A 12,153-nucleotide genomic window follows, 5' to 3' on the forward strand; every position below is an offset into this window, starting at 1 on the left:
TGGAACTAGGCAGCGCTACCTTTTTTGCATTGAAGATCATGACTTTAGAGCACAGCGCTTGGCGAAGTGGCTCTGGCAAGGGGCTCATATCAGGGAGATGACCATGGATGGGTACAACAAATCATCGGGCACTGTCTGTCGCTTGTCAATAGCTCTTCCAGCCAAGCTCTCCAAGCTGAGTCATTTCCTTGCTTCCAAGCGCCCGCTTGGAGACACAAGCGGTAGAATGTCTCACTGAGATGTGCGTAGTCGTTGATCATGTGTATCATGAATAATGTAAGCTGAGACCATGTGGTGTGCTGCAAGGCCGATGGATCGATCTGATAGAACGGGCATGGTAACCTTATTGCTGGGCGTGGCTGGTTTGGGATAGCGAGTCGCGCTAAGATGCCTGCTGTGGCGCAGCATGGGCGGCGTCTTATCTCTTATCGCCTAAAATTTCAAAAAAAAGTTGCGACTGCGACAGCCCGTCTTCGCATCCATATTTACACTTCCCTTTCCTGACTACATAATACACGCCATACTCCAAAACCTGCGAATATGGCCAAGAAAAGAAAGGCCTCAGGGCGCAATAATGCGCCATCAGGCCCAAAGGAACTTGACACTTCAGATGCTCGCCTTGGACCAATCACCACCTACGAAGATGTTGCCGATTCCGAAGACGAGTACTTCATGAACCGAGATCAAATACTGCTTGATGACGAACCGACCTCGAAGCGCCGGAGAAAAGAGGACGATGATATCGAGCTATCTGACGAGGAGGTTCTCGGCTATGAGGACTCAGACTCTGAGGAGGACGAACAGTCAAACAAGACCAAAGGCTCAAAATCCAAGCATGCTGCCTCAGATGATGAAGAAGGCAAGGAGGAGGAGGAGGAGGAGGAGGGCGACTCTGGCTGGTGGGGAGCTTCCCGAAACGACTACTATAATGCCGATAATATCGAAACTGAGGCCGATGCTCTCGAGGAAGAAGTGGAAGCCAAGCGCCTCCAGCAAAAGAAGCTTTCAAAAATGGCCGAAGAAGATTTCATTTTCGACGGCGATGAGTGGCTAGCTGAAGGTCAAGAGGAGGGCGAAGGTGAGGAGACAGTCACAGAGGTCCTAAAGGAGGTTGAAATCACAGATGATATGGGACCTGAGGAGCGGTACACACTTCTCAAGAACCGCTACCCTGAATTCGAACCTCTTGTCAAGGAGTTTCAAGCCCTACAGCCCGCTCTGCCAGATCTCCAAAAAGCAGCTCAAGGTCTTTCTGGTCAATCGCTGGAGGCTGTTAAGTACTGGGTTGCTGGTTGTTACGTCGCTGCTCTCGCCAGTTATTTCGCCATCTTGACCTCTCCCGCAAGAGACAACTCCAAGGTGCAAAAGACAATTGACCCTGCCGAGCTACGAGATCACGAGGTCATGGAAACGCTGATGAGCTGTCGTGAGGCATGGCGGAAGGTCAAGGATCTCAAGTCGACAAAGAGTATCGATGAGGATACTATCTCAGATATCGACGACGAGGCTCTTATGCAGGGCATCGAGAGCCTGGACGCCGAGGTGAAGAAGACAAAGAAGAGCAAGAAGTCTTCCAAGCAAGAAAAGGTTGCCGCTGAGAAATTGGCACGAAAGCTTGAGAAGGTCAAGGCCGGAGAAGCCGCGGTTGCTGATCTCTACAACCTACCCATTCCTGGCAAGAAATCCAAGAAGGCCAAGAAGGCTGTCATCCAACAAGATGACAACTCCGACTTTGGCGAGGAGGACGTTCTCGATGAGCGTACCGCAGCCGAGAAGGCCGCCCGCAAGAAGAGTCTCAAGTTCTACACTTCACAAATCGTGCAGAAGGCGAACAAGCGTGCTGGCGCTGGAAGGGATGCTGGTGGTGATATGGATATTCCTCACCGTGAACGTCTCCGCGATCGTGCAGCACGTCTCAATGCCCAGGCTGAGAAGCGAGGACAGAAGGGTTCCAAGCTAGGAACAGAACTAGGCGACAACAGCGACGACGAAGATACGACAACAGCCAAGGCCGTTCGCGATAATGAGGATGAGTACTACGACATGGTGGCACAAAAGTCAAAGAAGGGCAAGGAGGACAAGGCTGCTCGCTACGCAGCATACGCCGCCGCCAGCAAGGCCGATCGAGTGGTAGAAAAGGAAGAGCTTGGCGAGGACGGCAAGCGCAAGATCACATATGCCATCGAGAAGAACAAGGGTCTGGCGCCCAAGCGAAGCAAGGATGTCCGAAACCCCCGTGTCAAGAAGCGCAAGCAGTACGAGGCCAAGCAGAAGAAGTTGAAGAGCATGAAGCCCACTTGGCAGGGAGGCGAGCCCAAGGGAGGATACCAAGGAGAGTTGTCTGGTATCAACACAGCTGTTATCAAGAGTACAAGACTATAGATTCGAATTCATTAAAACTCTGGTTAATAGCGTTACAAAAGAAATTTTACTTTTTGGTCAATATTCTCTCATTTTTTGCCTGTGCAGTAGAGTGTGACGGGTATAGTTACATATAAGTCTTCATCATGACCAAGTTAGTCTCGACGAATCAGAAAACTCATCAGTTGAAACATACAAGACGGAATTATCAAGTCAGTTTCCTCCATTTTGGACCCCATTCTCATGCCATTTATTTGTACATCCTAAACTTAGAGGTCATCGTTTCTGTTACCCTGACTCTGGGGGTAGCCAAGCGCAGCGAGTTGACCCTTGCGTGGCCCCGCCGAAATCCACGTTGCTTTAACAGCTTCCTATAATCATCAACGTCCTTCTTCTAGTCACCAACTATTCGACGCAACTTAATAAAACGAACGCAAACTCCCGAATCGATGCCTGTGTAAAGATATCACCGAAAAAATAATATCTCGCCATCCCAAAGCTACCAATCGACAATGGCCGACGTCGACACTTCCAAGCTCACCTCGTCCGCCCAGATCTTCTCGCCAAACAATACCCTACCTCAGATCCGCGCTATACACAAGAGCCTCCATGTCGCAATCGACGAGAAATCGACCCGCCTGCGCACGCAGGTCGGAAGCTCCTACCGTGATCTTCTCGGCACGGCAGATACCATTGTGCACATGCGCGATGATAACGATGTCGTCCAGGAGCTTCTAAGCAAAATGGGCGGCAGGTGTGGAAGAGCTGTGATCGGCGCCAAAGCTACAGGTCTCTCCAATTTTGTCGCAAAGGAGAACAGGTCTGCAGCATCTATCGCCGCGCGGCTGAGACTTCTCGACGCCTGTGTGCTAGTTGTAGGACGAATACTGAAGGGTGGCGGTGGATTGGGTGATAGCGTCAAGAAGGGGGACAGACTGGTACTCTCTACCAAGGTTCTTGTTCTAAGTCGACTTTTGATAAAGAGCCTGCTAGACGATGCCACCGACCCAAGCAGTCGTCGAGCAACAGAAACTGCCCGAACATCCGTCAACAAACTACGACGAAGACTGCTTAGGAACGTGGAGAAGGTTTTTGAGAGGGCAGGCGATGAGACGGAAAGAGATGATGTTCAGAAAGCTTTATGTGCTTACAGCTTGGCTACTAGCTCTGGGGCTAGAGACGTCTTACGACATTTCCTCCATGTGAGAGGAGAGGCCATGAGTCTTGCTTTTGAGGTGGAAGAAAACAATCGCAAAACCAACGCTGAGGATGTCGTCAAGAGCCTCAGGCTGTACTCAAGAACTCTTCTTGATGTACAAGCTTTAGTACCAGGTCGTTTATCATTGGCTTTATCTGGGTTAAAGAGCCATCCCCTGCTCGCTGACCCAAGTCTTAAGCAGCTTGAAGGACTACGACTAGACGTTTATGAGCGTTGGTGCGATGAAGAGATCCAGTATTTCACGCCATTTGTTGGACATGACGATCTTGATGGAAGCCAAGCTCGTCAGATGCTGTCGGCATGGTCTGAGAAGGGATCCGAGATTCTACTAGTCGGACTTAGGAAGGCCCTAGGTACAATGTCGGAGTTCAAGTTGATCATGGAACTGCGAACAAGCGTTTTGGAGCTTTGGATCCGAGATGGTGGAAAGGCCAAGGGCATCGACCCATCAGAAATGCAAGATTCCCTCCGCGAGGCCATCAACTCACGCATGTTGGAGGTTCTGGACACGAAAGTCAGCAAGCTTCGCCTAGTCGGCTCCGAGGTATCTGCAGCTCTCGGACGATGGAAGGATGGCATTACTGATGAGCATGTGAGTATCTGGGACGAAGATGGATACGATGAAGCTCTTACGGGTGGTGCTGCGCCATTCGTGCAAGAAGTTGTGTCCCGTCTCTACGGCCGCAACGATACTGTTTCCAAGGCAGCGCATTGTTACAAGTCATGGTATCATGTGATTGATGATGTCAAAGAGGTGGTCGAGCAACTCAGGCGACAACGCTGGGACAACGATTACGACGAGATTGAAGATGAAGACACAATTGAGGCTAGGCAAAAACTTCTGAGCAAAGATGATCCGCAGATGCTACAGGAGAGGCTTGATGCCACACTCGACAAGTCTTTCAAGGAACTGGAAGATCATATTCAAGGTTTGTGGAACGAACGGGCCGGGTCGTCACGGAATGGCAAGGTGGCGATGTACTTCCTCCGCGTCATGCGAGACATCCGACAGCAGCTACCAGAACGCTCATCTATAAAGACGTTTGGCCTCAATATCGTTCCTTCACTCCATCAGAATGTGGCAATCGCTGTTTCTGAGCCTGCGCTAGATGAGTTTACTACTCAGGGAATCACACAAAAGGTTGTGGTGGGTAGACCACTTTGGGATGGGGAGCCAGCACTGCCAAACCAACCCTCGCCCGAGATTTTCCAGTTCTTGCGATCACTCTCAATGTCAATGTCGGATCAGGGACTCGATCTGTGGACGAAATCAGCCGTTTTTGTAATGAAGAAGCATCTGACTCAACAGCTCTGCGAATTGTGGGACAAATCAATAGCAGAAATTTCGGCTGAGGAAGCAAATGCCTCCAAGAAGAAAGATGCAAAGGATATCAAGCCGAAGAAGGCAGATACAGGCGCAGAAAAGAAGGATGATGACGATACAGATAAGGATGAAGATGATGACACAGAAGATGAGGGAAACGAGGATATCAAAAAGAAGGACACCAATACTGAGACGTCGACGGAGACCGAAGAACAAGGCAACGAGACGAATTCCGCATTGACCTCTGAGCAAAAGGTAGATCTTTTCACGCAGTGGCTTTTCGATGTCTCTCTTTTGCAGCATTGCATCGGCAACACGGAGGAGGCATCGAGCAGTCTGTTCCAAAAACTCGAGGACAAGTTTTATCAGCACTCTAAGTTGGGTGATGTAGCAGCAAGGCAACGAATCTCCAAGTCGGCTAACGATTTCTGGCAGCGAACAAGCTTATTGTTTGGCTTGTTGGCATAGAGGGTCCAAGCTGCAGTGGAAATTCCAAACACAAGCTCGGGTCTTGGAAGATAGACAAGTAGATATTTAATGCAAGCTATAATGAGACTGGCTAAACCATCGCTGCTATATGGCCAGTTCACGGGCGACAAACATGAACTTGGTGGAGAAAGCAACGAGTCTGCGTGTAAACAAGCACAAGTACAGGCCGTGACTGTGTCTATTCATCGACTAGTCTATTTATTTCTAAAGGGATTAAGAAATGTCTCACAATTTCTTTGTTTGCAGAACATAATAGCCCTGATCGATCTGACTGTGAAGATCAAGCAAGTCCCACATCGAGCATTGTTGGCATTGAGACTACCAGAGGCTGCTGAGGTGCATCCTGAGTAGAGCGTCGAAAGATAAGAGTTTTCGACGAAATGGAAACTGTAGTATTAAAATAAAATACAGTCAAAAAATAACAGACATGTTGGTACATCTAAAAAGTTCATACAGTAAGTAAGTGGCTTACAACTGTCCCAAAGACCCTCGGTCGGGCCTATTGTGTCGGAGGACCGGGGTCATAAAATTCCGACCAATGCTACTATTTGCTCTTCCTTTGACCAGGTCGGCGAAAGCGTTCTCGACTCGAATTGGCTTCGTCCCTCGCATCGTATCGTCCGTCCTCTCTGTAATCATTGATGCACGGTCTTGACGAACCCTGACCTCTTTGTCTTGCCCTGTCGCTTTTCCTCGTGACTGAGTAATACTACCCCGGATCCGGCCTATCGAGTCGAGTCAAGTCAAGTCGAGTCGCCTCTCCACGTCTTGTCTCGCTTCGCCTTCCGTCGCCTTTCTGCTTGCTTCGTCACCCAAACTTACCTATCTGCTTGCGCGAGGCGTATGCCCGCTCCACTACATTTAACACTCCACTCATCCCGTTGGCTGTCTTTGCCCGAATCATCCCTCGCGTTTGCATTGACTCCTCAACACGTCTTTTCGCCTCGCGACAGTACCTCGGACAAACCTCGACACCACGCTCCAAACTCGGCCTTTGGGCTATCGCTTCTGATGTACTAATGGAGGATGACGAGTATACCACCAGCAAAATGGAGGAAATCAAGCTTGAGGAGGGCGCAAACGACGCGCAGGTGAAGCAGGAGACCAACACCCCCATGAGCATCACGAATGGTGACCACGAAAGCTCCCGCTCGCCGACCGCTTCTCAGGACGGCCTCAAGTCGCGCAGCGAAAGCGCAGACACGCCAAGCTCAAACAGGCCCTCAAAGCTTTCTCGAAAGGCTTCTCAGAAATTAGCCGCCAGTCGCGAACCTGTTCTGTTCGACCACCTCCCCGACATGACCACAGAGTCCTGTAAATTCTTCCAGCGCATCCCCGACTGCCTCTACGGCTCAAAGCACCTTGGATCTACAGATAACGACGCCTTGGACTGCGAGTGTCGGGATGAATGGCGTATGTAGCCTTTATTTAAGTCTTGCGACCTTGTGTCATGCTAACTATTTCCGCAGACGATGGCAAGAACCTTGCCTGTGGCGAGGATTCGGACTGTATCAACCGGGCGACAAAAATGGAGTGCAGCGCTGAGGGAGGAAATTGCGCAGGGGGCTGCCAGAACCAACGGTTCCAGCGCAAGCAGTACGCCAATGTGTCGGTCATCAAAACTGAAAAAAAGGGGTTTGGCCTACGCGCCGATTCGGATCTACAACCCAACGACTTCGTTTTTGAGTACATCGGCGAGGTCATTAACGAGCCTACTTTTCGGCGCCGCATGATCCAGTACGATGAGGAGGGTATCAAGCACTTTTATTTCATGTCCCTGAACAAGAGCGAGTTTGTCGACGCAACAAAAAAGGGCAATTACGGTCGCTTTTGCAACCACTCTTGCAACCCTAATTGCTATGTTGATAAGTGGGTGGTCGGCGACAAACTTCGCATGGGCATATTCACCTCGCGCAAGATTCAATCTGGAGAAGAGTTGGTGTTTAACTACAATGTTGACCGCTACGGTGCGGATCCCCAACCTTGCTACTGCGGGGAACCCAACTGCGTGGGTTTCATTGGAGGCAAGACACAAACTGAGCGGGCCACCAAGCTTCCTGCAGCCACAGTTGAGGCTCTGGGTATCGATGGAGGCGATGGCTGGGATACTTCGGTCGCCAAGAAGCCCCGAAAGAAGAAGCCCGACGAGGACGATGAGGAATACGTCAACAGCATACGACCGCGCAGTCTCAGCGAGGATGATGCTCGAAAAGTTATGGCCGCGCTTATGCAGTGCAAGGAGAAATGGATTGCAGTAAAGCTTCTGGATCGTATCATGCAGTGCGACGAGGAACGCGTCATTCACTGCGTTATGCGGATGCATGCTTACCAAATCCTGAAAACGACACTTAACACGTTTATTGATGACCACAATGTCGTCCTTCAGGTTTTGGACATTCTCGACAAGTTCCCCCGCCTGACTAGGAATAAAGTCCAAGATTCCAAGATTGAGGCAACCATTGAAGGTCTGACCCAATCCGAGCACGAAGACGTCGCATCAAAATCCAAACATTTGCTCAATGAATGGAGCAAACTAGAGGTGGCGTACCGAATCCGGCGACGCAAATTTGATCCCAATGCACCAGCTGCAAACTCATTCGAGGAACGTCGCGGAGCAGGTCGTGAAGAGGAGACAGTCCAGTCTACTTCCAAGACTGCATCGCCAACTCCCATCGACGCGCCCAAGGGTCCTAGAAACAGCATGCCCCAAAGGAATAACGCGTTTTTCCAGAACGGCGGTCGTTCTAGGCGGCCTCCGTTTAACGCATCACTTCCTCAAGGGTGGTTCACTGCCAAGGACGCTGCTGGTAACACCTACTTTTATACCAAGCAGGGTGCCACTACCTGGCAAAGACCTACCCAGCCCGCCACAGAGCCCGCTGCAAAAGCACCTTCCAAAGCCATGAAGGAGCAATTAGCAATTCAGAGTATTATCAATCAGGTTACTGAAAAGGGAACCCCAAAACATACTTCCGTGTCAACTCCGAAGGCGGCCGAAACACCGCCCAAGGAGGTGAAAGAGGAGAAATGGCGATCGCTTCCGGTCGACAAACGGATGAAGATTTACGAGAATACTGTAAGTTGCTTCCTTACTGTCGTGTCACCTATCCTTACTAACATGCACCAGCTGTTTCCCCACATCAAGCATGTCCTCGACAAATTCCATCACAAACTTCCTAAGGAGGAGCTGAAACGCTTTGGTAAAGATATAGCTAAGAAGCTGGTCGCGTCCGACTTTAAGAACAACCGAGTCGAGGACCCTGGTGCACCTCTCAGTGACAAGCAAGTCAAAAAGATAAAGCAGTATGTAAAAGACTTTTTGGACCGTGCCGTTAAGAAATACGGCGAGCATAAACGGAAAGCGGACGAAGACGCAGATACCCAGATGAAAGACGATCAAGGACCCAGTGCTGCAGGTAGCGGCGCTGGTTCCGTAGTTGATGGGTCAGACGGCACCGCTCTAGCTAAGGTTGATGGAACGTCGATGGGCGAAGTAGACGTTACTGCGGTGTCAGACAGGGAGGGCACTGGTTCTCTGGGCAGTCCTGATCGTAAGCGAAAGAGGGATTTAGACACAAGTGGCTCGCCGTATGTCACTTCGACGGATGGGCCGAACATGAAGAGACTGAGAGAGGACGAGCTGGAAGCGCCAAGTCCGCCACCTCCTCCCCCGCCTCCTCCACAGTCAGATATGGATGAGGTTGTCACTGCTGAGCAGGAGGCTCTTCGTGAGCAGGAAGAGGCATTAATGAGGGAAAACGAAGAGGCACAGAGGCTTGAGGACGAAGCTTCCCATACGAAGGGATTGGAGGACGTATTGGATGCTTCCAACGAGATATCTCGGCTTAATAAGGAGGCTCGAAAGCCCGGCTCTCAGAAGATGCCGGCGTGAGAGACGAGCGGGATGGGGTTACAAAACAGGACTTGCTAAGTCCCCCAGAATTGCAGTCTACGGTTAGGAGCACTAATGGAGCTTGGCTGGGTCATAATCATATTTGCATTTCGGGAGTTCAAGGGCCGATACCAGGCGCATTGTACCATTTCTTACATAAACGGGCTGTACTGTACATTCTTGGGCCCTGTCTCAACAGGGTAGCCCTGCAGGGTGCTCGGCAGCATTATTCCAGGTTTTGCTTCTTGGAGTGTTTGTCACTATAAAAGTGGCTTGGCATTGAGGATCACCCTGACGTTTGATTTCAAAACCAGACTGTGAGCTGGTGAGGCTCGGCCACTTTTCTACGGTGTTCATATGGAGTTTAGGTCGGGGAGATAGGGCTGTCATTTGTTATGGGTTTGTTCATTGGTAATGAGTGATAGAGTGGCAGAAACCAGACATTGTGGAGCAGATACCCCTAGTCAATTATACCCATTTCTATGGCAGGCCAAGGCATGAGCCGTGTTGCTGAGCTTCTATGAGGTTGTCAAGTTTACATATAACACCGTACGCCGATAATGCTTATTCTCTAATCATCCTTTGTGTTGTTTCAATCCTCATCGTCAGATGAATCATCACCCTTCCGCCTCTTCTTCCCCACCACTGGAACAATATCCTCCTTCCTCTTGAACACAAAGCTCCTCGACGCTCTCTCCTCACCCTTCCACCCACTCTCGCTCACCTCGCCCTTTGCATTTCTCACAACACCGAGCGTCCGGGCATGCTTGTACCCAGGGTATGCGCGAGCCTGGAAGCAAAAACTGCGCTCGACCTGTAGGCCAGCATGGCGAGCCAGATCGCGCACATTCCAGAGGGTGTAAGGCTCGCCCTCAAAGAGTGTGATGACTATGGCGGCACCGGGGGCCAGCGCAGGAATAGCGCGCTCAAAGAAGGAAACGAGGAGGGATTGGTTGTGGCGGACTTGGCGGTTTACGTCTGTAGACTTTCCTCCAACATGGGGGAAGTTGAAGATGATTCGGTCGAAGCTCGTACGGATGATGGAGTTGGGGAGCTTTGTGGCATCAATATTATACAGGAGTTTGTTGTTAGGAGGGAGGTTTCGCTTAGGTCTGGGCGGTGCGTCTGAGTCGTCTGAGTCGTAGTAATCATCTTCCTCGTTGTCGCTTTCGCCATTGGAGTCTTCACTCTCGTCCTGGTCGTCTCCATTACTTTCGCCGGCTCCTGTTTCTTTTGATGTTGTCTCTTCGTTTCCTTTGTCGGCATTTTTGGGCTTGGGAGCATCGCCGCGAACAACAGCAATGTTGTGTTCAACGTGGGGGTACTTGGCTAGCAGCTCATCGGCATCCTTTTCCAGGACAGTTGCAGTGACATTTGCGCAGCCGTGATGTCGAATTATAGATGCTGCAAAACTCAAATCGCCTTCACCTATGAGGAGTACACGGTGGTGAGGCTCAAACGGTATTGTGGGCGTAGCATCGGCAGGTCGCTGGTTCTTGTTTTTGCCCTTCTTCACGGGGCCATTGGTGGGCTTTTTCTGTTCTGGTCTGCTCTTTTGAGCATTCTTCTTTGGATGCGCGGTGGGCGCATTCTTATTCGACAGCTTTCGTCTCTTGGCCATGGCGATCTGAAGGTTGCGGCTCTGTCGCAAAGTCACGTCACAGCAGGGGAGACAGAGATGAGATCGGTAGAGTTGCACGTGGTTGGCGGCTGGCACTTGTATTTTTTATTTTTTTTTGCCCATTCGAGGTACAGACACCGTCGTATCGTACATGCCTACTCTAATCTGTGGGGATGGCTTGATTGGCTGACAAGGCAGCGGTAGCGTTTGATCTAGTTCCCGGGAGCTTCCATGGGTTGGACTGCGGGCAAGTGTAAGGCGAGTCAAGTTAATGCGGGGCTGATGTTATGCTGTGTCGTCTGCTACTCTTTTTTTGTTAGTGGTCTAGGGTGAGAGATGATGATGATGGGATGAAATCTGAGCTTGGGGATTGTGAAGAGCTTTTTTATATGTGGTTATGATCTTAACTACTAAGATAACGAGGTAGGTTACTTGGTAGTTGTACTGCTCAGGTACCGGTTTTTCATCTCGGTATTTTAAGTTGTAGTCAATTACAGCAACTAGAATGGCTGAAGGTTTTCCTTTTTATGGAATCTTGTTACGACGTTATAGAACACTTACTTTGATAATATTAGTAGTTATCACACAGCACAGAGTCATCAATTTGAATTATTAGCAAGCCATCAAGGTTATATATACCCCCAAAAAATACCGTTAAGTCCATATATCTTCTTAGATCGAATAAGTCTACGTTCATACAGGTATACTAAACAATATCGTGTCAGTATATAGTAAAACTGTTTATAGTGGCGCTGCAGTTGAGGCACAGGTAGAGACAACCTAATTTTCGGGTCAGTGTTCGGTAAATCGCAACGAAATCAAGTCAACGCTTCCAGGATAAAAACACTCATAAAAAGCCTAAGCAATTACCGTGCGAGTAGACAAAACCAATTCCGCTCGTTATCCGGTATTCCGAAGAAGGTGGCACAACTGGTGGAGTGTTCGTTTTGACAGGGCAAGCAGAGTGAGACTCCACAGCCAGGTTGCGGGATGAACAGCTGTTACAAATAGAGCAGCTTGGTACGATAGGTGCAGCAATTCATGGACATCAAGTGTGACTACTGGCAGTGCATCCGGACAGATTCAGTATTCCGATCTCGTGCGAGTGAAGTGTTGAAGCGACAGGGGCCTGAATTCCAAAATCACCCGACCATCTCAGTCACCCTGACCTGGCCTGACCTCTGACCGCATCCTAGTAGTACTGCTTGTTTGCATTGCTCGCAATAAGTGCAATCTGCATTGAATAT

General features: G+C 49.9%; 4 protein-coding genes across 4 annotated transcripts; 3 read left to right on the top strand and 1 right to left on the bottom strand.

The window, feature by feature from the left end:
* The first annotated feature begins 490 nt into the window (after positions 1–490).
* On the top strand, positions 491–2,432 carry FGSG_05556 (uncharacterized protein). The gene has a single exon (XM_011325804.1). The coding sequence runs from the start codon at positions 541–543 to the stop codon at positions 2,380–2,382; it is 1,842 nt and encodes a 613-aa protein (XP_011324106.1). The 5' UTR covers positions 491–540; the 3' UTR covers positions 2,383–2,432.
* A 441-nt stretch (positions 2,433–2,873) lies between these two features.
* FGSG_05557 (uncharacterized protein) lies at positions 2,874–5,372 on the top strand (the record flags this gene model as incomplete). The annotated part of the gene is made up of 1 exon (XM_011325805.1): positions 2,874–5,372. The coding sequence occupies one exon, from the start codon at positions 2,874–2,876 to the stop codon at positions 5,370–5,372; it is 2,499 nt and encodes an 832-aa protein (XP_011324107.1).
* Positions 5,373–6,442: 1,070 nt separating this feature from the next.
* FGSG_05558 (uncharacterized protein) lies at positions 6,443–9,285 on the top strand (the record flags this gene model as incomplete). Its single annotated transcript, XM_011325806.1, has 2 exons — positions 6,443–6,806; positions 6,863–9,285. 2 exons carry the CDS (start codon positions 6,443–6,445, stop codon positions 9,283–9,285), a joined length of 2,787 nt encoding a protein of 928 aa, XP_011324108.1.
* A 427-nt stretch (positions 9,286–9,712) lies between these two features.
* On the bottom strand, positions 9,713–10,916 carry FGSG_05559 (uncharacterized protein). Its single transcript, XM_011325807.1, has one exon. It carries the CDS (start codon positions 10,904–10,906, stop codon positions 9,878–9,880), a length of 1,029 nt encoding a protein of 342 aa, XP_011324109.1. The 5' UTR covers positions 10,907–10,916; the 3' UTR covers positions 9,713–9,877.
* Between the last annotated feature and the right edge of the window lie 1,237 nt (positions 10,917–12,153).

The sequence above is a fragment of the Fusarium graminearum genome, chromosome 3 (genome assembly GCF_000240135.3).
Source record: "Fusarium graminearum PH-1 chromosome 3, whole genome shotgun sequence".
NCBI classification, from domain to species: domain Eukaryota; kingdom Fungi; phylum Ascomycota; class Sordariomycetes; order Hypocreales; family Nectriaceae; genus Fusarium; species Fusarium graminearum.